Source organism: Bufo bufo (assembly GCF_905171765.1).
Source record: "Bufo bufo chromosome 7 unlocalized genomic scaffold, aBufBuf1.1 SUPER_7_unloc_2, whole genome shotgun sequence".
Classification (NCBI taxonomy): Eukaryota; Metazoa; Chordata; class Amphibia; order Anura; family Bufonidae; genus Bufo; species Bufo bufo.
In genome coordinates, this window is record NW_024400004.1 from 139,546 (window position 1) to 166,497 (window position 26,952).

At 52.6% G+C, this 26,952-nt stretch overlaps 1 protein-coding gene across 2 annotated transcripts; it reads right to left on the bottom strand.

Moving 5' to 3' along the window:
- On the bottom strand, positions 1 to 26,952 carry FOSB (FosB proto-oncogene, AP-1 transcription factor subunit). Of its 2 annotated transcripts, XM_040413066.1 has the most exons (5): positions 25,247 to 26,952; positions 3,764 to 4,045; positions 3,570 to 3,677; positions 394 to 603; positions 1 to 299 (listed from the first exon to the last, which is right to left on the bottom strand). In XM_040413066.1, exons 1-5 carry the CDS (start codon positions 25,346 to 25,348, stop codon positions 165 to 167), a joined length of 837 nt encoding a protein of 278 aa, XP_040269000.1. In that variant the 5' UTR covers positions 25,349 to 26,952; the 3' UTR covers positions 1 to 164. The 2 variants fall into 2 exon arrangements, with proteins under 2 accessions (XP_040269000.1, XP_040268999.1); XM_040413065.1 differs by having other exon boundaries at positions 1 to 603.

Below are 26,952 nucleotides of genomic sequence, written 5' to 3' on the forward strand. Positions count from 1 at the left end.
GCGAGGAGCAGCTTACGTCTCAGAGGGCCGGGAGCGAGGAGGAGCTTAAGTCTCAGAGGGCCGGGAGTGAGGAGGAGCTTACGTCTCAGAGGGCCGGGAGCGAGGAGCAGCTTACGTCTCAGAGGGCCGGGAGTGAGGAGGAGCTTACGTCTCACAGGGCCAGCTTACGTCTCAGAGGGCCGGGAGCGAGGGGGAGGGTACGTATCAGAGGGCCAGGAGTGAGGGGGAGCTGAGCGAGTCGGAGGAGGAGCGGTCACTTCCGCTGCTGCGCTGGTACCGGCTTCCACAGGCTCCTCCCTCTGGGGAGGTGAACACAAATGAAGACGTGTAAGATCCAGCGCTGGTGGTACAGTCTGAGTCCGGGAGTGGGGGTAAACAGACTGAGAATGATACCTCCGGCTGGGGGGCATATGAAGGCAGTAGTCCGCCATGGGGAAAGGAGGATGCGGCTGGCTCAGTGATGGGCAGCTCAGGGTGCTCATAGGGCAGTTTGCATCCTGATCGGTGGGAGAGAAGAGCAAATTCCAGCTGTTCCTTCTGTCTGCGCAGCTCATCAATCTCTGCCTCCAGGCCGCACTTCTCTTCCTCCAGTAGGTCTGTCTCCTGCAAGATTGAGGGAGGTCACATGACAACGGAAAACTAGCTCTCCTTTCCTATTTGTAAGGGTACATCTGCCCTATCATCAAGATGTTCAGCACTCAGCGGCTCCCAGCAACCAGCGACGTCTATCTCTCACCGATGCCCAGCAATCAGAGACATAGTGACACCCAGCAATCAGTGGCTCCCAGCACTCAGAGACACAGCGACGCCCAACACTCAGTGACAACCAGCACTCAGAGGCTCCCAGCACTCAGCGGCACCCAGCAACCAACGACGCCCAGCAATCAGCCACGCCCAGTGCTCAGGTATCAGCAACACACGGCACTTGGCGATGCCCAGTGCTCAGGAATAGTCAGGTATGAGCAACGTCCAGCATTCAGTGGTGCCCAGCACTCAGAGGCTCCCAGCACTCAGTGGTTCCCAGCACTCAGCGGCTCTCAGCAACCAGCGACGTCTATCTCTCACCGATGCCCAGCAATCAGAGACACAGCGACGCCCATCACTCAGTGACAACCAGCAATCAGTGGCTTCCAGCATTTAGAGACACAGCAACGCCAAACACTCAGCAATGACCAGCACTCAGCGGCTCCCAGCACTCAGAGACACAGCGACGCCCAACACTCAGCAACGACCAGCAATCAGTGGCTCCCAGCACTCAGCGGCTCCCAGCACTCAGAGATACAGCGACGCCCAACACTCAGTGACAACCAGCACTCAGTGGCTCCCAGCACTCAGAGACACAGCGACGCCCAACACTCAGCAACGACCAGCAATCAGTGGCTCCCAGCACTCAGTGGCACCTAGCAATCAAAGACACAGTGATGCTCAGCACTCAGCGGCACCCAGCAACCAACGACGCCCAGCAATCAGCCACACCCAGTGCTCAGGTATCAGCAACACACGGCACTTGGCGATGCCCAGTGCTCAGGAATAGTCAGGTATGAGCAACGTCCAGCACTCAGTGGTGCCCAGCACTCAGAGGCTCCCAGCACTCAGTGGTTCCCAGCACTCAGCGGCTCCCAGCACTCAGAGGCTCCCAGCACTCAGTGGTTCCCAGCACTCAGCGGCTCTCAGCAACCAGCGACGTCTATCTCTCACCGATGCCCAGCAATCAGAGACACAGCGATGCCCAACACTCAGTGACAACCAGCAATCAGTGGCTCCCAGCACTCAGAGACACAGCGACGCCCAACACTCAGCAACGACCAGCAATCAGTGGCTCCCAGCACTCAGAGACACAGCGACACCCAACACTCAGCAACGACCAGCAATCAGTGGCTCCCAGCACTCAGCGGCTCCCAGCACTCAGAGATACAGCGACGCCCAACACTCAGTGACAACCAGCACTCAGCGGCTCCCAGCACTCAGAGACACAGCGACGACCAACACTCAGCAACGACCAGCAATCAGCGGCTCCCAGCACTCAGTGGCACCTAGCAATCAAAGACACAGTGATGCCCAGCACTCAGAGGCTCCCAGCACTCAGCGGCACCCAGCAACCAACGACGCCCAGCAATCAGCCACACCCAGTGCTCAGGTATCAGCAACACACGGCACTTGGCGATGCCCAGTGCTCAGGAATAGTCAGGTATGAGCAACGTCCAGCACTCAGTGGTGCCCAGCACTCAGCGGCTCCCAGCACTCAGCGGCTCTCAGCAACCAGCGACGTCTATCTCTCACCGATGCCCAGCAATCAGAGACATAGTGACACCCAGCACCTTAGCGGCTCCCAGCACTCAGAGACACAGCGACGCCCAACACTCAGCAACGACCAGCACTCAGAAGCTCCCAGCACTCAGCGGCACCCAGCAACCAACGACGCCCAGTGCTCAGGTATCAGCAACACACGGCACTTAGCGATGCCCAGTGCTCAGGAATAGTCAGGTATGAGCAACGTCCAGCACTCAGTGGCTCCCAGCACTCAGAGACACAGCGACACCCAACACTCAGCAACGACCAGCAATCAGTGGCTCCCAGCACTCAGCGGCTCCCAGCACTCAGAGATACAGCGACGCCCAACACTCAGTGACAACCAGCACTCAGCGGCTCCCAGCACTCAGAGACACAGCGACGACCAACACTCAGCAACGACCAGCAATCAGCGGCTCCCAGCACTCAGTGGCACCTAGCAATCAAAGACACAGTGATGCCCAGCACTCAGAGGCTCCCAGCACTCAGCGGCACCCAGCAACCAACGACGCCCAGCAATCAGCCACACCCAGTGCTCAGGTATCAGCAACACACGGCACTTGGCGATGCCCAGTGCTCAGGAATAGTCAGGTATGAGCAACGTCCAGCACTCAGTGGTGCCCAGCACTCAGCGGCTCCCAGCACTCAGCGGCTCTCAGCAACCAGCGACGTCTATCTCTCACCGATGCCCAGCAATCAGAGACATAGTGACACCCAGCACCTTAGCGGCTCCCAGCACTCAGAGACACAGCGACGCCCAACACTCAGCAACGACCAGCACTCAGAAGCTCCCAGCACTCAGCGGCACCCAGCAACCAACGACGCCCAGTGCTCAGGTATCAGCAACACACGGCACTTAGCGATGCCCAGTGCTCAGGAATAGTCAGGTATGAGCAACGTCCAGCACTCAGTGGTGCCCAGCACTCAGGAACAATCAGGCATCAGCGACGCCCGGCACTCAGTGACACCCAGTGCTCAGGTATCAGTGACACCCAGTGCTCAGGTATCAGCGACGCCCAGTGCGCAGGTATCAGCGACTCGTGGCACTTAGCGTCGCCCAGGGCTCAGTAGTCAGGTATCAGCGATGACCAGTGCTCAGGAATGGTCAGGTATCAGCCATGACCAGTGCTCAGGTATCAGCACCACCCGGCACTCATCAATGCTCAGGTATGATCCTTTGGATTGAAACAATGAATGCTTTCATTCATAAAAAATAGAGATCCTAAATACGGTGAGAAATAGGCGCTACTTTAAGGCGGACAGGCATCATGGCCTCTTACATTCTGCAATCTGTCGGTCAGTTCACGTCTCCTGTTCCTGCATTTGGCAGCAGCCAGTTTGTTCCTTTCTCGTCTGACTCTCCTCTTCTCCTCTTCCTCAGGGGTCAGCTGCAGGGAGAGGCACATGACTTAACAGTGGGTCATACAGTTATCCTCTCAAAGAGACCAACCTTGATCTGCATGGCTGTACTTACTGATTCTTCTCTAGGTCTTTTCCTGGGTCTTGTAGGGCGAGTTTCCTCCTGTCCTGAAGAAGAAGCAGCGGGCTGAGCAGTGCCATACGATGACCCAGAGGGGGAGGCATAGCTGGGGCCTGGCAGGTCATAGGGGTCAATAGATGGTCCTGGTGTTGGTTGGGACTGAGCCATGGAAGAGATAAGGGCAGGAGTAACCAGCCACTGGAGGTCCTGACTACTGGTGATGGCAGTGACAGTGGGGACAAAGGAGGAGGGGACATCACACAGGGCCACACATTCCTGGTCCAAAAAGAGAAAGGGACAGAGATATTCATACCATGAAAAAAACTAAAGACAGGGAGAATAATTGAAAAGATAATAGGAAGAAGGGATGACGGAATAAAGAAAAGAGGAAGAAGAGTACAGTGGAGGAGAAAGGATAGAGGGTAAGACGATAGAAGAGAGGAGAACCGGAAAATAAAATCAGAGAATGGAGGTAAGATAAAGACGATTAGCGAATGGAGGGAAAAAGAAAATAAAGACGGAGGTAGAAGATGAGGGAATTGAAGAATAAGGGTAGAAGAGAAGATCATAAAATAGGGGAGGGAGAAGATAAGATATGAAAACTGAAATGAGGAAGAGAAAATGGAGGATGTATGAAACATTGGTGGAAGAAGGAAGAGAAAAAATGGAGAACAGAGGAAAGGTGAAAAAAGGAGAGAATAAATGAGAGATAGAAAAGAGAGGATGAGACAATAGAGGAGAATGAGGGAAACCTGAGGGGGGAGAAGAGAAAACATTAAAGAGGGGAAGAAGAGGAGAGAGGATAAAGAAAAGATAGGACACTGGAGAAGAGAGGAAGAAGAGAAGATGGGACACTGGAGAAGAGAAAATGGAGACGAGATGGGACACTGGAGAAGAGAGGATGGAGACGAGATGGGACACTGGAGAAGAGAAGAAGACAAAATAGGATAAAGAGAAGATGAGACACTGGAAAAGATAGGAAGAAGAGGAGAGGATGAACCAATGGAGAAAAGAGAAAGAGAGAGGATGAAAAGCAGATGACTGGAAAAGAGAGGATGAAGAGAATATGACTGGAAAAAAAGAGGAAGAAGAGGAGAGGAATATGGGACACTGGAGAAGAGATGAAGAAGAGAAGAGGGGATGAAGAGAAGATGAGACAATTTAAAAGAGAGGAAGAAGAAGGGAAAGGATAAAGAGAAAACAAGACACTGAAGAAGAGAGGAGGTAGAAGAGAGGATGACGAGACACTGGAGAAGAGAGGAAGAAGAAGAGAGAGGATAAAAAGAAAACAATACACTGGAGAAGAGAGGAGGATGAAGAGAAGACAAGACACTGGAAGAGAGAGGAAGAGGAGGAGAAAGGATGAAGAGAAGAGGAGTTACTGGAGAAGAGAGGAATAAGAAGAAAAGAGAGGATGAATAGAAGATGAAACACTGGAGGATAAGAGAGGAGGAAGAGCATAGAAAAGATGAAGACAAGACACTGCAGAAGAGAAGATGAAGACGAGAAAAATAAAAAAGAGAGGAAGAAGAGGGGAGAGAATGAAGAGAGGATGAGACACTGGAGCAGGGAGGAAGAAGAGGAGAGAGGATAAAGAGAAGATGAGACACTGTAGAAACGTGGAAGAGGAGAGGGAATGAAGAGAAGATGAGACACTGGAAAAGAGAGGAAGAAGAAGAGAAAAGGATGAATAGAAGATAATACACTAAGGAGGGGGGATGAAGAAAAGACAAGACACTGCTGAAAAGAGGATGAAGAGAAGACGAGACACTGGAGAAAAAGAGACAAAGAGAGGGGATAAAGAGAAGAAGAGACACTGAAGAGAGGATGAAGAGTAGATGAGACACTTGAGAAGAAGAGAGAAGATGGAGAAGAGGAGACACTGGAGAAGAAAGGAAGAAGAAGAGAGAGAACAAAGAGAAAACAAGACACTGGATAAGAGGAGGAAGAAGAGAGAGTATAAAGAGAAAATGAGACACTGTAGCAAAGTGGAAGAAGAGGAGCGGGAATGAAGAGAAGACGAGACACTGGAAAAGAGAGGAAGAAGAAGGGAGAGGATGAATAGAAGATGAAACACTGAAGAAGAGAGAGGACAAAGACAAGACACTGCAGAAGAGAAGATGAAGTGCAGACGAGACACTAAAGAGAGGAAGAAGAGAGAGAATAAAGAGAAGAAGAGACACTGGAGTAGAGAGGAAGAAGAGATGAGAGGATGAAGAGAAGACAAGACACTGGAGAAGAGAGGAAAAAGAGGGGAGAGGATGAAGAGAATATGAGACGCTGGAGAAGAGAGGAAGACGAGGATAGAGGATACAGAGAAGACAAGACACTTTAACAGTGGAAGAAAAGAAGCGGGGATAAAGAGAAGAAGAGACTCTGGAGAGAGGATTAGGAGAAGACGAGACACTGGAAAAGAGAAGAAGAAGAAGAGGAGAAATGATGAAGAGAGAATCAGACACTGGAGAAGAGAGGAAGAAGAAGAGAGAGGATGAAGAGAAGATGAGACACTGGAAAAGAGAGAAAGAAGCAGAGAGAGGATGAAGAGAAGACAAGACACTGCAGAAGAGAAAATGAAGGCGAGATAATAAAAAGAGAGGAAGAAGAGGGGAGAGAATGAAGAGAAGACATGACACTGAAGAAGAGAGGAAGAAGAGGAGAGGGGATAAAGAGAAGAAGAGACACTGAAGAGAGGAAGAAGAGGATAGAGAATGAAGAGAAGACAAGACACTGGAAAAGGGAGGAAGAAGAGGAGATGAGACACTGGAAAAGAGAGGGAAAAAAAGGAGAGGGGATGAAGAGAAGGTGAGACACTGGAAAAGAGAGGGGAAAAAAGGAGAGGGGATGAAGAGAAGGTGAGACACTGGAAAAGAGAGGGAAAAAAGAGAGGGGATGAAGAGAATGTGAGACATTAGAGAAGAGAGAGGATGAAGAGCAAACGAGACACTGGAGAAGAGAGGAAGAAGAGAAGATGTGATAGAGAAGATAACACACTGGGGAAGAGAGGAGGAAAAGGAGACAGGATGAATAGAAGATGAAACACTGGAGAAGAGAGGATGAGGAGAAGACAAGACACTGGAGAGGAAGAAGAGAGAGGATGGAGAAAAGACAAGACATTGCAGAAGAGAGGAGGAAGAAGGGGGAGGGTGAAGAGAAGATGAGACACTGGAGAAGAGAGGAAGAAGAGGAGAGAGGATGAAGAGAAGAAGAGACACTGGAGTAAAGAGGAAGAAGAGAGGAAAGGATGAAGAGAGGATGAGACACTGGAGAAGAAAGGAAGAAGAGGAGAGAGGATGAAGAGAACACAAGACACTGGAGAAGAGAGGAAGAAGAGGGAAGAGGATGAAGAGAATATTAGACACTGGAGAAGAGAGGAAGAAGAGGAGAGAGGATGAAGAGAACACAAGACACTGGAGAAGAGAGGAAGAAGAGGGAAGAGGATGAAGAGAATATTAGACACTGGAGAAGAGAGGAAGAAGAGGAGAGAGGATAAAGAGAAGAAGAGGCAATGTAGAGTGGAAGAAGAGGAGGGAGGATGAAGAGAGAATCAGACACTGGAGAAGAGAGGAGGAAGAAGAGAGAGGATGAAAAGAAAACGAGATAGTGGAGAAGAGAAAATGAACTGAAGATGAGACACTGAAGAGGGGAGATGATGAAGAGAGGATGAGACACTGGAGAAGAGAGGAAGACGAGGAGAAAGGATGGAGAGAAGACACTGCCCAGTTTCCCTGAGGATGCCGGTTTTAACGGTGAAACATGCCGGGGGGCAGCATTAGCTAGGTTTTTAGTGAAACAGCGAGAGCACAGTTAGGCAAAATTAGGCATGTATTCACAGGGGAAATAAACTAGAGACAAGTAGTGCTGGTGTGTGCGCGTGAACACCAGCACTACTAATAAAGAGAGACCTCGTACTGCTGCTGAGATAATAAGCAGCAGATACAAGCATCTATGCATATGCCGTTATACTGTGTCTCCCACTGAGCGTTTTAAGTATTACCTCAACAATTAATGGATCATTCTAAGAAATAAAACAGAATAAAGGTTAAGTTTTAGACTTAGTAGAGAGTGAAAGAATAGGGCGAAATCTAGTCTGTTACGACTATATGTAAATAGAAGAGAAGACAAGACACTGCAGAAGAGAAGATGAAGAGAGGAAGAAGACGAGAGGATAAAGAGAAGACGAGAACCACTAGAAAATGGAAGAAGAGGAGAGGATGAAGAGAAGACAAGACACTGGAGAAGAGGAGAGGAAGAAGAGAGAGGATGAAGAAAAGACGGGACACTGGAAAAGAGAGGAAGAAGAGGAGAGAGGATAAAGAGAAGACAAGACACTGCGGAACAGAAGATGAAGTGAAGACGAGACACTGAAGAGAGGAAGAAGAGGAGAGGGGATGAAGAGAAGACGAGAACCTGAAAAAGAGAGGAAGAAGAGGAGAGGATGAAAAGAAGGTGAGACATTGAAGAAGAGAGAAAGAGGAAAAGAGAGGATCAAGAGGACACTGGAAAAGGGAGGATGAAGTGAAGATGAGACACTGGAGAGGAGAAGACGAGACACTGGAGAGGAGAAGACGAGACACTGGAGAGGAGAACATGGGACAAGAAGAGTAAGAAAAGGAGAGATGCTGAAGAGAAAATGGGGAAATGGAGAAGGGAGGAAGAAGAGGGGACAGCATGAAGAGAAGATACTGGAGAAGAGAGGAAGAATAGAGGGGATGAAGAGAAGACAAGACACTGGAGAAGAGAGGAAGAGAAAAGATGAAGAGAAGATGAAACACGAGAAGAGAGGAAGAAGAGGAGAGAGGATGAAGAGAAGATGAGATACTGGAAAAGGGAGGAAGCCATGATGACACAAAGTCGGGAAAAAAGAAAGAACACGGGAATATGAAGTAAAGAAGAGGTAAGCTAGTGGAGACAAAGAATTGAATGGAGGAACGAAGAAAAGAGAAGGAGAGAAAAGAGGAGATAGGATGAAGAAAAATGAGAGAACAGAGGAAAGAGGAAGCAGATTAAATAAGAGAATGGAGCAAAGAGGAAGAAGAGAAGATTAGAGGAAGAAGAAAAAGGAGGAAAGAAGAATAGATGAAGGCTAAAGGAAAAAAGAAGAAATGAAGAGGGAGAGGGGGAAGAAATTGATAAAATCAAGGAGAGAGTAGAGAAAGGAGAGAAAATCAAGAGAAGAGTAAAAACAAGAAAAAATGGAGGAAAGATGTAGATGAAAAGACGAAAGAATGGAGGAGAGAGGAAGAAGAGAGAGACAAACACCATGAAAAAAATGAGAGTTTGAATAGAAAGTAAGACATTGGGTAAGAGAAAGAAGAGCAGAGAATTAAGAACGGAGGAATAAGAGAAGATAAGAGAACAGAACAAGAAGAGGAGAAAATAAAAGAGAGAGATACGAGAAGAAGCAAGAATGGAGGAGAGAAGACAAAATGAGAGAAAACATGAGACAGGAGTAAGAAAAGGAGAGAGGTAGAACATAGGATAAGATAATGGAGGAGAGAGGAGGAAGAGAACATGAACGAATGGAAGAAAGAGGAAAAAGAGAGGATGAGAGAATGGAGAGGATGAATGAAGAAATAAGAAAAATGACAGCAACGAGGAAAGAGGAAAATGAAAAAAGACACAGGAGAAAAGAGGAACAGATGATGAGAGAATTGCAGAAAAGCACGAAGAGAAGATATAATAGAGCAGAGAAGTAGAAGAGAAATAAGAGATGAGAGACTGGAGGAAAGGGAGAAGAGGACAGAGAAGAAGGGAAGATAAAAGAACAGGAAAGAGTAAGAAGAAAGGATGAGAGACTGAAGGAAAGGGATAGGAAAGAACAGAGGAGGAAGGGAAGACGAGAGAACAGAAAAGAGAGTAAAAAGAAAGGATGAGAGACTGGAAGAGAGAGAAGGAAAGACTGGAGGACAGAGGAGGAAGGGAAGATGAGAGAACAGGAAAGAGTAAGTAGAAAGGCTAAGAGACTAGAGGAAGGAGAAGGAAAGAACGGAGGACAAGGGATGTTAACAGAACAGGAAAGAAAATGAAGAAATGTTAAGAGACTGGAGGAAAAAGAAAGAAAGAATGGAGGACAGAGGCAAAAGGGAAGATAAGAAAACAGGAAAAAGAAAGGATGAGAGACTGGAGGAAAGAGGAGAGAAAAGAACAGAGGAGGAAGGGATGATAATAGAACAGGAAAGAGAGTAAGAAGAAAGGGTGAGATAATGGAGGAAAGAGAAAGAAAGAACGGTGGAAAGAGGAGGAAGATACGAGAACAGGAAAGAGTTAGAAGAAAAGATAAGAGACTAGAAGGTAGGAACGAAGGACAGATGAGGAAGGGAAGATAAAATAACAGGAAAATAAAGGATGAGAGACTGGAGGAAGGAGAAGGAAAGAATGGAGGAGGAAGGTAAGATAAGAAAACAGGAAAGAGAGGAATAAGAATGGGTAAGAGACTGAATAAGAGAAGGAAAGAACAGAGGACAGAAGATGAAGGGGAGATAAGAGAACAGGAAACAGAGTAAGAAGAAAGGACAGAGGAAGAAGGGATGCTAATAGACCAGGAAAGAGAGGAAGAAGAAAGGATGAGAGACTGGAGGAAAGAGAAGAAAAGAACATCCCACTAGAAATGTCAGGCTCAAGTCACCATATTTTAGAATAATTTTTACAGATTTAATTCTTCAATCTAACCTTTTGTCTTTCTGGTGGCTGATGAGGGTTTTCCTCTTCTCTGACACACACTGTGTCTTATTTGTGACCTAATACTGTCCATGTTCCGTGCCTCGACACTGAGCCCGGTGACTACTAACGTTCTGGTTTCTATCACAGTCAGAGTCTCTTTTTAGTCAAATTTATTATTCAGATACACCAAATAATGACTACTCCCAACATCCTTGGCATTTCCTGCTTTTAAAGTGGAATGTTTACGCAACCAGCCATTGTCTCCCCTCTAGATACACTTATGAGGGCATGATCTACTCTCTAGATACACTTATGAAGACTTTGTCTACTCTCTAGATACACTTATAAAGGCATTGTCTACTCTCTAGATACTTATGAAGGTATCATCTACTCTCCAGATACTTATGAAGGCATCGTCTACTCTCTAGTTCCCCTTTGAAGGCTTTGTCTCCCCTCTAGATACACTTATGAAGGCATCATCTACTGTCTAGATACTTATGAAGGCATCGTCTACTCTCTAGATACTTATGAAGGCATCATCTACTCTACATACATTTCTGAAGGTTTCATCTCTCCTCTAGATACACTTATGAAGTCATAGTATTTCTCTAAATACACTTATGAAGGCATCACTGAAGAAAACAGAGAAAATCCAGCTCTTGGTAGCAGGGAATCTTTTATTCACAGCAATATAAAAATTTCCACATACTCAAGGCAGTCAAATCTACCCGTTTCGGACATTTACATGCTGGTCCTTAGTCATGATAACTTAGGAAGGCATCGTCTCCTCTCTAGATACACTTATGAAGCAATAGTCTTCGTCTAGATACACTTATGAAGATTTTGTCTCTCCTCTAGATAGACTTACAGCCATTGTCTACCCTCTAGATAAACTTATGACGCCATCGTCTCCTGTCCAGATACACTTATAAAACTTTCAACTTCCCTCTAGATACACTTACGAAGCTGACATCTTCCTCTAGAAACACTTATAAAACTGTTGTCTCCCCTTTAGATACACATATGAAGCTATCATCTTTCTCTAGATTCACTTATGAAGGCATAGTCTACTCTCTAGATACACTTATGAAACTGTCGTCTCTATCCTCTCCTCACTGATCTATTCTCTCCTCCAGCCTTACTGATCTATCCTATCCTCTCCCTCCTCACTGATCTATCCTCTCCTCCCTCCTCACTGATCTATCCTCTCCCTCCCTCCTCACTGATCTATCCTCTCCTCCCTCCTCACTGATCTATCCTCTCCCTCCTCACTGATCTATTCTCACCCTCCTCACTGATCTATCCTCACCCTCCTCACTGATCTATCCTCTCCCTCCTCACTGATCTATCCTATCCTCTCCCATCTCACTGATCTATCCTCTCCTCCCTCCTCACTGATCTATCCTCTCCTCCCTGATCTATCCTCGCCCTCCTTTCTGATCTATCCTCTCTCTCCCTCCTCACTGATCGATCCTCTCTGATAGGTCAATGAGGAGGGAGGGAGAGGATAGGTCAATGAGGAGGGAGGGAAAAGATAGGTCAGTAAGGAGGGAGAGGATAGATCATTGAGGAGGGAGGGAGAGGATGGATCAGTGAGGAGGGAGGGAGAGGATAGATCAGTGAGGAGGGAGGGAGAGGATAGATCAGTGAGGAGGGAGGGAGAGGATAGATCAGTGAGGAGGGAGGGAGAGGATAGATCAGTGAGGAGGTAGGGAGAGGATAGACCTACCTCCTCACTGATCTATCCTCTCCCTCAAGGCCTCCCTCCTCACTGATCCATCCTCTCCCTCCCTCCTCATTGATCTATCCTCTCCCTCCCTCCTCACTGATCTATCCTCTCCCTCCACTCTCACTGATCCATCCTCTCCCTCCCTCCTCAATGATCTATCCTCTCCCTCCTTACTGACCTATCTTTTCCCTCCCTCCTCATTGACCTATCATCTCCCTCCTCACTGTTCTATCCTCTCCCTCCCTCCTCACTGATCTATCCTCTCCCTCTTCACTGATCTTTTCTCTCCTCCCTTCTCACTGATCTATCCTCTCCCTCCTCACTGATCTATCCTATCTCTCCCTCCTCACTGATCTATCCTCTTTTCCCCCTCACTGATCTATCCTCTCCCTCCCTCCTCACTGATCTATCCTCTCCTCCATCCACACTTATCTATCCTCTCCTCCAGCCACACTTATCTATCCTCTCCTCCATCCACACTGATCTATCCTCTCCTCCATTCTCATTGATCTATCCTCTCCTCCCTCCTCACTGATCTATCCTCTCCTCCCCCCTCACTAATCTATCCTCTACTCACTTCTCACTGATCTTTCATCTCCTCCCTCCTCACTAATCTATCCTCTCCTCCCCCTCACTGATCTATCCTCTCCTCCCCCCTCACTGATCTATCCTCTCCTCCCCCCTCACTGATCTATCCTCTCCCTCACTGATCTATCCTCTCCTCCCCCCTCACTGATCTATCCTCTCCTCCCCCCTCACTGATCTATCCTCTTTTCCCCCTCACTGATCTATCCTCTCCCTCCATCCACACTGATCTATCCTCTCCTCAATCCACACTGATCTATCCTCTCCTCCCTCCTCACTGATCTATCCTCTCCTCCCCCCTCACTAATCTATCCTCTACTCACTTCTCACTGATCTTTCATCTCCTTCCTTCTCACTGATCTATCCTCTCCTCCCCCTCACTGATCTATCCTATCTCTCCTCATTGATCTATCCTATCTCTCCCTCCTCACTGATCTATCCTCTCCCTCCCTCCTCACTGATCTATCCTCTCCTCCCCCCTCACTGATCTATCCTCTCCTTCCCTCCTCACTGATCTATCCTCTCCCTCCTCACTGATCTATCCTCACCCTCCTCACTGATCTATCCTCTCCCTCCTCACTGATCTATCCTCTCCCTTCTCACTGATCTATCCTCTCCCTCCTCACTGATCTATCCTCTCCCTCACTGATCTATCCTCTCCCTCCTCATTGATATATCCTCTCCTCCCCCCTCACTGATCTATCCTCTCCCTCCCTCCTCACTGATCTATCCTCTCCTCACTGATCTATCCTCTCCTTCCTCACTGATCTATCCTCTCCCTCCTCCCTGATCTATCCTCTCCTCTCCCATCTCATTGATCTATCCTCTCCCTCCTCACTGATCTATCCTCTCCCTCCCTCCTCACTGATCTATCCTCTCCCTCCCTCCTTAATGATATATCCTCTACCACAAGGTAAAGAGGAGAAAATATTTAAAAGAAGAAAAACTGCTACAAGAGGACATAGTGTTACATTAGAGGGGCAAAGGTTTAACAGTAATATCAGGAAGTATTACTTTACTGAGAGAGTAGTGGATGCATGGAATAGCCTTCCTGCAGAAGTGGTAGCTGCAAATACAGTGAAGAAGGTTAAGCATGCATGGGATAGGCATAAGGCTATCCTTCATATAAGATAGGGCCGGGGGCTATCCATAGTATTCAGTATATTGGGCAGACTAGATGGGCCAAATGGTTCTTATCTGCTGACACATTCTAGGTTTCCTCACTGATCTATCCTCTCCTCCCTCCTCACTGATCTATCCTCTCCCTCCTCACTGATCTATCCTCTCCCTCCTCACTGATCTATCCTCGCCCTCCTCACTGATCTATCCTCGCCCTCCTCACTGATCTATCCTCGCCCTCCTCACTGATCTATCCTCGCCCTCCTCACTGATCTATCCTCTCCCTCCTCACTGATCTATCCTCGCCCTCCTCACTGATCTATCCTCGCCCTCCTCACTGATCTATCCTCTCCCTCCTCACTGATCTATCCTCTCCCTCCTCACTGATCTATCCTCTCCCTCCTCACTGATCTATCCTCTCCCTCCTCACTGATCTATCCTCTCCCTCCTCACTGATCTATCCTCTCTCTCCCTCCTCACTGATCTATCCTATCTCTCCCTCCTCACTGATCTATCCTATCCTCTCCCTCCTCACTGATCTATCCTCTCCCTCCTCACTGATCTATCCTCTCCTCCCCCCTCACTGATCTATCCTATCCTCTCCCTCCTCACTGATCTATCCTCTCCCTCCTCACTGATCTATCCTCTCCTCCCCCCTCACTGATCTATCCTCGCCCTCCTCACTGATCTATCCTCTCTCTCCCTCCTCACTGATCTATCCTATCTCTCCCTCCTCACTGATCTATCCTCGCCCTCCTCACTGATCTATCCTCTCTCTCCCTCCTCACTGATCTATCCTCTCCCCCCTCACTGATCTATCCTCGCCCTCCTCACTGATCTATCCTCTCCCCCCTCACTGATCTATCCTCGCCCTCCTCACTGATCTATCCTCGCCCTCCTCACTGATCTATCCTCGCCCTCCTCACTGATCTATCCTCGCCCTCCTCACTGATCTATCCTCGCCCTCCTCACTGATCTATCCTCGCCCTCCTCACTGATCTATCCTCTCCTCCCTCCTCACTGATCTATCCTCTCCTCCCCCCTCACTGATCTATCCTCTCCCTCCTCACTGATCTATCCTCTCCTCCCTCCTCACTGATCTATCCTCACCCTCCTCACTGATCTATCCTCTCCCTCCTCACTGATCTATCCTCTCCTCCCTCCTCACTGATCTATCCTCTCCCTCCTCACTGATCTATCCTCTCCCTCCTCACTGATCTATCCTCTCCTCCCTCCTCACTGATCTATCCTCTCCTCCCCCCTCACTGATCTATCCTCTCCTCCCTCCTCACTGATCTATCCTCACCCTCCTCACTGATCTATCCTCTCCCTCCTCACTGATCTATCCTCTCCCTCCTCACTGATCTATCCTCTCCCTCCTCACTGATCTATCCTCTTCCTCCTTCACTGTCTCTGTGGTGACTGTATGTTGTTGCGGATTCCCTGTAACACGATCTGCCGTAGGCGTGTCTTCTTCTATCCCCGCCCATCACGTCCTTGATGTCTGCTCTTACGTCCCTCCGCTCTTTCGACGCTGCGTTCCAAAATAGTAAGCCTACGTCACTACTGGTATGCCACCGCCCACCCAAGCGATGATTGACAGATCTCAGGGGAGGGGCAACTGTGGAGCATCTAGAGAAGAATCTGCAACTGGTAAACTACAGCTCCAATCATCCACCCTGTGTGGGACAACAGCTCCCATCATCCACCCTGTGTGGGACAACAGCTCCCATCATCCACCCTGTGTGGGACAACAGCTCCCATCATCCACCCTGTGTGGGACAACAGCTCCCATCATCCACCCTGTGTGGGACAACAGCTCCCATCATGCACCCTGTGTGGGACAACAGCTCCCATCATCCACCCTGTGTGGGACAACAGCTCTCATCATCCACCCTGTGTGGGACAACAGCTCCCAACATCCACCCTGTGTGGGACAACAGCTCCCAACATCCACCCTGTGTGGGACAACAGCTCCCAACATCCACCCTGTGTGGGACAACAGCTCCCAACATCCACCCTGTGTGGGACAACAGCTCCCAACATCCACCCTGTGTGGGACAACAGCTCCCAACATCCACCCTGTGTGGGACAAGAGCTCCCAACATCCACCCTGTGTGGGACAACAGCTCCCATCATCCACCCTGTCTGGGACAACAGCTCCCAACATCCACCCTGTGTGGGACAACAGCTCCCAACATCCACCCTGTGTGGGAGAACAGCACTACCCTGATGCTGGGAACACATAGCAACCGGAGAAATATTATCAAGAATAAACCTACATGGCTGCATGCTGACTGACCCCTGCCTAACTGCGGGCTCCCTACTATAACTCCTGCCTAACTGCGGGCTCCCTACTATAACTCCTGCCTGACTGCGGTCTCCCTACTATAACCCCTGAATGACTGCGGTCTCCCTACTACAACCCCTTCCTGACTGCGGTCTCCTTACTACAACTCCTGCCTGACTGCGGTCTCCCTACTACAACCCCTGCCTGACTGCGGTCTCCCTACTACAACACCTGCCTGACTGCGGACTCCCTGCTACAACTCCTGCCTGACTGCGGTCTCCCTACTACAACCCCTGCCTGACTGCGGTCTCCTTACTACAACTCCTGCCTGACTGCGGTCTCCCTACTACAACCCCTGCCTGACTGCGGACTCCCTGCTACAACTCCTGCCTGACTGCGGTCTCCCTACTACAACCCCTGCCTGACTGCGGTCTCCTTACTACAACTCCTGCCTGACTGCGGTCTCCCTACTACAACCCCTTCCTGACTGCGGGCTCCTTACTCTCACTCCTGCCTGACTGCGGTCTTCCTACTACAACTCCTGCCTGACTGCGGTCTCCCTACTACAACCCCTGCCTGACTGCGGTCTCCTTACTACAACTCCTGCCTAACTGCGGGCTCCCTACTACAACTCCTGCCTGACTGCGGTCTCCCTGCTACAACTCCTGCCTGACTGCGGTCTCCCTACTACAACCCCTGCCTGACTGCGGTCTCCTTACTACAACTCCTGCCTGACTGCGGTCTCCCTACTACAACCCCTGCCTGACTGCGGACTCCCTGCTACAACTCCTGCCTGACTGCGGTCTCCCTACTACAACCCCTGCCTGACTGCGGTCTCCTTACTACAACTCCTGCCTGACTGCGGTCTCCCTACTACAACCCCTTCCTGACTGCGGGCTCCTTACTCTCACTCCTGCCTGACTGCGGTCTTCCTACTACAACTCCTGCCTGACTGCGGTCTCCCTACTACAACCCCTGCCTGACTGCGGTCTCCTTACTACAACTCCTGCCTAACTGCGGGCTCCCTACTACAACTCCTGCCTGACTGCGGTCTCCCTACTACAACTCCTGCCTGACTGCGGACTCCCTGCTACAACTCCTGCCTGACTGCGGTCTCCCTACTACAACCCCTGCCTGACTGCGGTCTCCCTACTACAACTCCTGCCTGACTGCGGGCATGCTACTACAACTCCTGCCTGACTGTGGGCTCCCTACTCTCACTCCTGCCTGACTGCGGTCTCCCTACTACAACTACTGCCTAACTGCGGGCTCCCTACTACAACTCCTGCCTGACTGCAGGCTCCCTACTACAACTCCTGCCTGACTGCGATCTCCCTACTACAACTACTGCCTGACTGCGGTCTCCCTACTCTTACTCCTGCCTGACTGCGGGCTCCCTACTTCTGCCTGACTGCGGGCTCCCTACTCCTGCCTGACTGCGGGCTCCCTACTACAACTCCTGCCTGACTGCGGGCTCCCTACTCTCACTCCTGCCTGACTGCGGGCTCCTTACTCTCACTCCTACCTGACTGCGGGCTCCCTACTACAACTCCTGCCTGACTGTGGTCTCCCTACTACAACTCCTGCCTGACTGCAGCTCCCTACTCTGATTCCTGCCTGACTGCGGGCTCCCTACTAAAACTCCTGCCTGACTGCGGTCTCCCTACTACAACTCCTGCCTGACTGTGGGCTCCCTACTCTCACTCCTGCTTGACTGCTGGCTCCCTACTACAACTCCTGCCTGACTGCGGGCTCCCTACTCCTGCCTGACTGTGGGCTCCCTACTCTCACTCCTGCCTGACTGCAGGCTCCCTACTCTCACTCCTGCCTGACTGCGGGCTCCCTACTCTCACTCCTGCCTGACTGTGTGCTCCCTACTCTCTCTGCTGCCTGACTGCAGGCTCCCTACTCTCGTTACTGCCTGACTGTGGGATCCCTACTTTCAATGCTTCCTGACTGTGGGTTCCCTACTCTCACTCCTGCCTTACTGCGAGCTCTGTACTAAAACCCCTGCCTGACTGCGGGCTCCCTACTCTCACTCCTGCCTGACTGCGGGCTCCTTACTCTCACTCCTACCTGACTGCAGGCTCCCTACTACAACCCCTGCCTGACTGCGGTCTCCTTACTACAACTCCTGCCTGACTGCGGTCTCCCTACTACAACTCCTGCCTGACTGCGGTCTCCCTACTACAACTCCTGCCTGACTGCGGTCTCCCTACTACAACTCCTGCCTGACTGCGGTCTCCCTACTACAACTCCTGCCTGACTGCGGTCTCCCTACTATAACTCCTGCCTGACTGCGGTCTCCCTACTACAACTCCTGCCTAACTGCGGACTACCTACTATAACTCCTGCCTGACTGCGGTCTCCCTACTACAACGCCTGACTGCGATCTCCCTACTACAACTCCTGCCTGACTGCGGACTCCCTGCTACAACTCCTGCCTGACTGCAGTCTCCCTACTACAACCCCTGCCTGACTGCTGTCTCCTTACTACAACTCCTGCCTGACTGCGGTCTCCCTACTTCAACCCCTGTCTGACTGCGGTCTCCCTACTACAACCCCTGCCTGACTGCGGTCTCCCTACTACAACTCCTGCCTGACTGCGGTCTCCCTACTACAACTCCTGCCTGACTGCGGTCTCCCTACTACAACTCCTGCCTAACTGCGGTCTCCCTACTACAACTCCTGCCTGACTGCGGTCTACCTACTACAACTCCTGCCTGACTGCGGTCTCCCTACTACAACCCCTGCCTGACTGCGGACTCCCTGCTACAACTCCTGCCTGACTGCGGTCTCCCTACTACAACCCCTGCCTGACTGCGGTCTCCTTACTACAACTCCTGCCTGACTGCGGTCTCCCTACTACAACCCCTGCCTGACTGCGGACTCCCTGCTACAACTCCTGCCTGACTGCGGTCTCCCTACTACAACCCCTGCCTGACTGCGGTCTCCTTACTACAACTCCTGCCTGACTGCGGTCTCCCTACTACAACCCCTTCCTGACTGCGGGCTCCTTACTCTCACTCCTGCCTGACTGCGGTCTTCCTACTACAACTCCTGCCTGACTGCGGTCTCCCTACTACAACCCCTGCCTGACTGCGGTCTCCTTACTACAACTCCTGCCTAACTGCGGGCTCCCTACTACAACTCCTGCCTGACTGCGGTCTCCCTGCTACAACTCCTGCCTGACTGCGGTCTCCCTACTACAACCCCTGCCTGACTGCGGTCTCCTTACTACAACTCCTGCCTGACTGCGGTCTCCCTACTACAACCCCTGCCTGACTGCGGACTCCCTGCTACAACTCCTGCCTGACTGCGGTCTCCCTACTACAACCCCTGCCTGACTGCGGTCTCCTTACTACAACTCCTGCCTGACTGCGGTCTCCCTACTACAACCCCTTCCTGACTGCGGGCTCCTTACTCTCACTCCTGCCTGACTGCGGTCTTCCTACTACAACTCCTGCCTGACTGCGGTCTCCCTACTACAACCCCTGCCTGACTGCGGTCTCCTTACTACAACTCCTGCCTGACTGCGGTCTCCCTACTACAACTCCTGCCTGACTGCGGACTCCCTGCTACAACTCCTGCCTGACTGCGGTCTCCCTACTACAACCCCTGCCTGACTGCGGACTCCCTGCTACAACTCCTGCCTGACTGCGGGCATGCTACTACAACTCCTGCCTGACTGTGGGCTCCCTACTCTCACTCCTGCCTGACTGCGGTCTCCCTACTACAACTACTGCCTAACTGCGGGCTCCCTACTACAACTCCTGCCTGACTGCAGGCTCCCTACTACAACTCCTGCCTGACTGCGATCTCCCTACTACAACTACTGCCTGACTGCGGTCTCCCTACTCTTACTCCTGCCTGACTGCGGGCTCCCTACTTCTGCCTGACTGCGGGCTCCCTACTCCTGCCTGACTGCGGGCTCCCTACTACAACTCCTGCCTGACTGCGGGCTCCCTACTCTCACTCCTGCCTGACTGCGGGCTCCTTACTCTCACTCCTACCTGACTGCGGGCTCCCTACTACAACTCCTGCCTGACTGTGGTCTCCCTACTACAACTCCTGCCTGACTGCAGCTCCCTACTCTGATTCCTGCCTGACTGCGGGCTCCCTACTAAAACTCCTGCCTGACTGCGGTCTCCCTACTACAACTCCTGCCTGACTGTGGGCTCCCTACTCTCACTCCTGCTTGACTGCTGGCTCCCTACTACAACTCCTGCCTGACTGCGGGCTCCCTACTCCTGCCTGACTGTGGGCTCCCTACTCTCACTCCTGCCTGACTGCAGGCTCCCTACTCTCACTCCTGCCTGACTGCGGGCTCCCTACTCTCACTCCTGCCTGACTGTGTGCTCCCTACTCTCTCTGCTGCCTGACTGCAGGCTCCCTACTCTCGTTACTGCCTGACTGTGGGATCCCTACTTTCAATGCTTCCTGACTGTGGGTTCCCTACTCTCACTCCTGCCTTACTGCGAGCTCTGTACTAAAACCCCTGCCTGACTGCGGGCTCCCTACTCTCACTCCTGCCTGACTGCGGGCTCCTTACTCTCACTCCTACCTGACTGCGGGCTCCCTACTACAACTCCTGCCTGACTGCGGTCTCCCTACTACAACCCCTGCCTGACTGCGGTCTCCTTACTACAACTCCTGCCTGACTGCGGTCTCCCTACTACAACTCCTGCCTGACTGCGGTCTCCCTACTACAACTCCTGCCTGACTGCGGTCTCCCTACTACAACTCCTGCCTGACTGCGGTCTCCCTACTACAACTCCTGCCTGACTGCGGTCTCCCTACTATAACTCCTGCCTGACTGCGGTCTCCCTACTACAACTCCTGCCTAACTGCGGACTACCTACTATAACTCCTGCCTGACTGCGGTCTCCCTACTACAACGCCTGACTGCGATCTCCCTACTACAACTCCTGCCTGACTGCGGACTCCCTGCTACAACTCCTGCCTGACTGCGGTCTCCCTACTACAACCCCTGCCTGACTGCTGTCTCCTTACTACAACTCCTGCCTGACTGCGGTCTCCCTACTTCAACCCCTGTCTGACTGCGGTCTCCCTACTACAACCCCTGCCTGACTGCGGTCTCCCTACTACAACTCCTGCCTGACTGCGGTCTCCCTACTACAACTCCTGCCTGACTGCGGTCTCCCTACTACAACTCCTGCCTAACTGCGGTCTCCCTACTACAACTCCTGCCTGACTGCGGTCTACCTACTACAACTCCTGCCTGACTGCGGTCTCCCTACTACAACCCCTGCCTGACTGCGGTCTCCCTACTACAACTCCTGCCTGACTGCGGTCTCCCTACTACAACTCCTGCCTGACTGCGGTCTACCTACTACAACTCCTGCCTGACTGCGGTCTCCCTACTACAACCCCTGCCTGACTGCGGTCTTCCTACTACAACTCCTGCCTGACTGCGGTCTCCCTACTACAACTCCTGCCTGACTGCGGTCTCCCTACTACAACTCCTGCCTGACTGCGGTCTCCCTACTACAACTCCTGCCTGACTGCGGTCTCCCTACTACAACCCCTGCCTGACTGCGGACTCCCTACTACAACACCTGCCTGACTGCGGTCTCCCTACTACAACCCCTGCCTGACTGCGGTCTCCCTACTACAACCCCTTCCTGACTGCGGTCTCCCTGCTACAACTCCTGCCTGACTGCGGTCTCCCTACTACAACCCCTGCCTGATTGCGGTCTCCCTACTAAAACTCCTGCCTGACTGCGGTCTCCCTACTACAACTCCTGCCTGACTGCGGGCATGCTACTACAACTCCTGCCTGACTGTGGGCTCCCTACTCTCACTCCTGCCTGACTGCGGTCTCCCTACTACAACTCCTGCCTAACTGCGGGCTCCCTACTACAACTCCTGCCTGACTGCAGGCTCCCTACTACAACTCCTGCCTGACTGCGATCTCCCTACTACAACTACTGCCTGACTGCGGTCTCCCTACTCTTACTCCTGCCTGACTGCGGGCTCCCTACTTCTGCCTGACTGCGGGCTCCCTACTCCTGCCTGACTGCGGGCTCCCTACTACAACTCCTGCCTGACTGCGGGCTCCCTACTCTCACTCCTGCCTGACTGCGGGCTCCTTACTCTCACTCCTACCTGACTGCGGGCTCCCTACTACAACTCCTGCCTGACTGTGGTCTCCCTACTACAACTCCTGCCTGACTGCAGCTCCCTACTCTGATTCCTGCCTGACTGCGGGCTCCCTACTACAACTCCTGCCTGACTGCGGTCTCCCTACTACAACTCCTGCCTGACTGTGGGCTCCCTACTCTGATTCCTGCCTGACTGCGGGCTCCCTACTACAACTCCTGCCTGACTGCGGTCTCCCTACTACAACTCCTGCCTGACTGCGGTCTCCCTACTACAACTCCGGCCTGACTGCAGCTCCCTACTCTGATTCCTGCCTGACTGCGGTCTCCCTACTACAACTCCTGCCTGACTGCGGTCTCCCTACTACAACTCCTGCTTGACTGCTGGCTCCCTACTACAACTCCTGCCTGACTGCGGGCTCCCTACTCCCTACTCCTGCCTGACTGTGGGCTCCCTACTCTCACTCCTGCCTGACTGCGGGCTCCCTACTCTCACTCCTGCCTGACTGTGTGCTCCCTACTCTCTCTGCTGCCTGACTGCAGGCTCCCTACTCTCGTTATTGCCTGACTGTGGGATCCCTACTTTCAATGCTTCCTGACTGTGGGTTCCCTACTCTCACTCCTGCCTTACTGCGAGCTCTGTACTAAAACCCCTGCCTGACTGCGGGCTCCCTACTCTCACTGCTGCCTGACTGTGGGCTCCCTACTTTGGGATCCCTGACTGTGGGCTCTCTACTCTCACTCCTGCCTGACTGTGGGCTCCCTTCTCTCACTGCTGCCTGACTGCTGGCTCACTACTCTCACTCCTGCTTGACTGCGGGCTCCCTACTACAACTCCTGCCTCACTGTGTGCTCCCTACTCTCACTCCTGCCTGACTGTGGGCTCCCTACTCTCACTGCTGCCTGACTGCGGGCTCCCTACTCCTGCCTGACTGCGGGCTCCCTACTCTTACTCCTGCCTGACTGCTAGCTCCCTACTCCTGCCTGACTGCGGGCTCCCTACTCTTACTCCTGCCTGACTGCTAGCTCCCTACTCCTGCCTGACTGCGGGCTCCCTACTCTTACTCCTGCCTGACTGCGGGCTCCCTACGCCTGCCTGACTGCAGGCTCCCTACTCCTGCCTGACTGCGGGCTCCCTACTCCTGCCTGACTGCGGGCTCCCTACTCCTGCCTGACTGCGGGCTCCCTACTCTTACTCCTGCCTGACTGCGGGCTCCCTACTCTTACTCCTGCCTAACTGCGGGCTCCCTACTCCCTACTCCTGCCTGACTGTGGGCTCCCTACTCTCACTCCTGCCTGACTGCAGGCTCCCTACTCTCACTCCTGCCTGACTGCTGGCTCCCTACTACAACTCCTGCCTGACTGCGGGCTTCCTACTCCCTACTCCTGCCTGACTGTGGGTTCCCTACTCTCACTCCTGCCTGACTGTGTGCTCCCTACTCTCACTCCTGCCTGACTGCAGGCTCCCTACTCTCACTGCTGCCTGACTGTGGGATCCCTACTTTCAATGCTTCCTGACTGTGGGTTCCCTACTCTCACTCCTGCCTTACTGCGAGCTCTGTACTAAGACCCCTGCCTGACTGTGGGCTCCCTTCTCTCACTGCTGCCTGGCTGCTGGCTCACTACTCTCACTCCTGCTTGACTGCGGGCTCCCTACTACAACTCCTGCCTCACTGTGTGCTTCCTACTCTCACTCCTGCCTGACTGTGGGCTCCCTACTCTCACTGCTGCCAAACTGCGGGCTCCCTACTCCTTCCTGAATGCGGGCTCCCTACTCTTACTCCTGCCTGACTGCGGGCTCCCTACTCCTGCCTGACTGCGGGCTCCCTACTCTCGTTCCTGCCTGACTGCGGGCTCCCTACTCCTGCCTGACTGCGGGCTCCCTACTCTTACTCCTGCCTGACTGCGGGCTCCCTACTCTTACTCCTGCCTGGCTGCGGGCTCCCTACTCTTACTCCTGCCTGACTGCAGGCTCCCTACTCTTACTCCTGCCTGACTGCAGGCTCCCTACTCTTACTCCTGCCTGACTGCAGGCTCCCTACTCTTACTCCTGCCTGACTGCGGGCTCACTACTCCTGCCTGACTGCGGGCTCCCTACTCTTACTCCTGCCTGACTGTGGGCTCCCTACTCTTACTCCTGCCTGACTGCAGGCTCCCTACTCTCACTCCTGCCTGACTGTGGGCTCCCTACTACAACTCCTGCCTGACTGTGGGCTCCCTACTACAACTCCTGCCTGACTGCTGGCTCCCTACTACAACTCCTGCCTGACTGCGGGCTCCCTACTCTTACTCCTTCCTGACTGCGGGCTCCCTACTCTCGTTCCTGCCTGACTGCGGGCTCCCTACTCCTGCCTGACTGCGGGCTCCCTACTCTTACTCCTGCCTGACTGCGGGCTCCCTACTCCTGCCTGACTGCGGGCTCCCTACTCTTACTCCTGCCTGACTGCGGGCTCCCTACTCTTACTCCTTCCTGACTGCGGGCTCCCTACTCTCGTTCCTGCCTGACTGCGGGCTCCCTACTCTTACTCCTGCCTGACTGTGGGCTCCCTACTCCTGCCTGACTGCAGGCTCCCTACTCCTGCCTGACTGCGGGCTCCCTACTCCTGCCTGACTGTGGGCTCCATGGTGACTCATTTCTACCTGACTGCGGGCTCCCTACTCTTACTCCTGCCTGACTGCAGGCTCCCTACTCTTACTCCTGCCTGACTGCGGGCTCCCTACTCTTACTCCTGCCTGACTGCAGGCTCCCTACTCTTACTCCTGCCTGACTGCGGGCTCCCTACTCCTGCCTGACTGCGGGCTCCCTACCTCAGTGCTCTCTGACTGCGGGCTCCCTACTCCTGCCTGACTGCGGGCTCCCTACCTCAGTGCTCTCTGACTGCGGGCTCCATGCTGTGAGGGGCCCGTTTATGACATCACTACCTCTTATCTAGTGGGCTGTGGGGTAACAGCACGCTTATGACGTCACTCACCTGCGGAAGGGCGGCTGTGGGGCTCCCAAAAGAATCCACAGATGAGAGGTACTGAGACTCAGCGGAGGGAGAGGAGCTGGAGGAGTCGTAGCCCTGGTACATGTCCCCGAATCCTGAGCGGCAGCCTCACACAATGAAGATGGGGCGTCCTGCCAGGCTGGGGATCTCCTCAGCCGTATGTAGGGATCGGTGGTGGGATCTCCTCAGCCGTATGTAGGGATCAGTGGTGGGATCTCCTCAGCTGTATGTAGGGATTGGTGGTGGGATCTCCTCAGCTGTATGTAGGGATCGGTGGTGGGATCTCCTCAGCCGTATGTAGGGATCAGTGGTGGGATCTCCTCAGCCGTATGTAGGGATCAGTGGTGGAATCTCCTCAGCTGTATGTAGGGATCAGTGGTGGGATCTCCTCAGCCGTATGTAGGGATCAGTGGTGGGATCTCCTCAGCCGTATGTAGGGATCGGTGGTGGGATCTCCTCAGCTGTATGTAGGGATCGGTGGTGGGATCTCCTCAGCCGTATGTAGGGATCAGTGGTGGAATCTCCAGTCCTCAGCCGTATGTAGGGATCAATGGTGGGATCTCCTCAGCTGTATGTAGGGATTGGTGGTGGGATCTCCTCAGCTGTATGTAGGGATCGGTGGTGGGATCTCCTCAGCTGTATGTAGGGATCAGTGGTGGGATCTTCTCAGCCGTATGTAGGGATCAGTGGTGGGATCTTCTCAGCTGTATGTAGGGATCGGTGGTTGGATCTCCTCAGCCGTATGTAGGGATCAGTGGTGGGATCTCCTCAGCCGTATGTAGGGATCAGAGGTGGGATCTCCTCAGCCGTATGTAGGGATCAGTGGTGGGATCTCCTCAGCCGTATGTAGGGATCAGTGGTGGGATCTCCTCAGCCGTTTGTAGGGATCAGTGGTGGGATCTCCTCAGCCGTATGTAGGGATCAGTGGTGGGATCTCCTCAGCCATATGTAGGGATCAGTGGTGGGATCTCCTCAGCTGTATGTAGGGATCAGAGGTGGGATTTCCTCAGCCGTATGTAGGGATCGGTGGTGGGATCTCCTCAGCCATATGTAGGGATCAGTGGTGGGATCTCCTCAGCCGTATGTAGGGATCAGTGGTGGGATCTCCTCAGCCGTATGTAGGGATCAGTGGTGGGATCTTCTCAGCTGTATGTAGGGATCAGTGGTGGGATCTCCTCAGCCGTATGTAGGTATCAGTGGTGGGATCTCCTCAGCTGTATGTAGGGATCGGTGGTGGGATCTCCTCAGCTGTATGTAGGGATCGGTGGTGGGATCTCCTCAGCTGTATGTAGGGATCGGTGGTGGGATCTCCTCAGCCGTATGTAGGGATCAGTGGTGGAATCTCCAGTCCTCAGCCGTATGTAGGGATCAGTGGTGGGATCTCCTCAGCTGTATGTAGGGATTGGTGGTGGGATCTCCTCAGCTGTATGTAGGGATCAGTGGTGGGATCTCCTCAGCTGTATGTAGGGATCGGTGGTGGGATCTCCTCAGCCGTATGTAGGGATCAGTGGTGGAATCTCCAGTCCTCAGCCGTATGAAGGGATCAGTGGTGGGATCTCCTCAGCTGTATGTAGGGATCGGTGGTGGGATCTCCTCAGCTGTATGTAGGGATCGGTGGTGGGATCTTCTCAGCCGTATGTAGGGATCGGTGGTGGGATCTCCTCAGCTGTATGTAGGGATCAGTGGTG

Excerpts from the sequence above, each read along its gene's own strand:
- FOSB (XM_040413065.1), bottom strand. The coding sequence starts at position 25,348 with ATGTACCAGGGCTACGACTCCTCCAGCTCCTCTCCCTCCGCTGAGTCT. Across the intron at positions 3,678-3,763 it reads AAAGACCTAGAGAAGAATCA|CTGACCCCTGAGGAAGAGGA; the intron begins GTAAGTACAGCC and ends CTCTCCCTGCAG. Across the intron at positions 604-3,569 it reads TGACCGACAGATTGCAGAAT|GAGACAGACCTACTGGAGGA; the intron begins GTAAGAGGCCAT and ends TCAATCTTGCAG.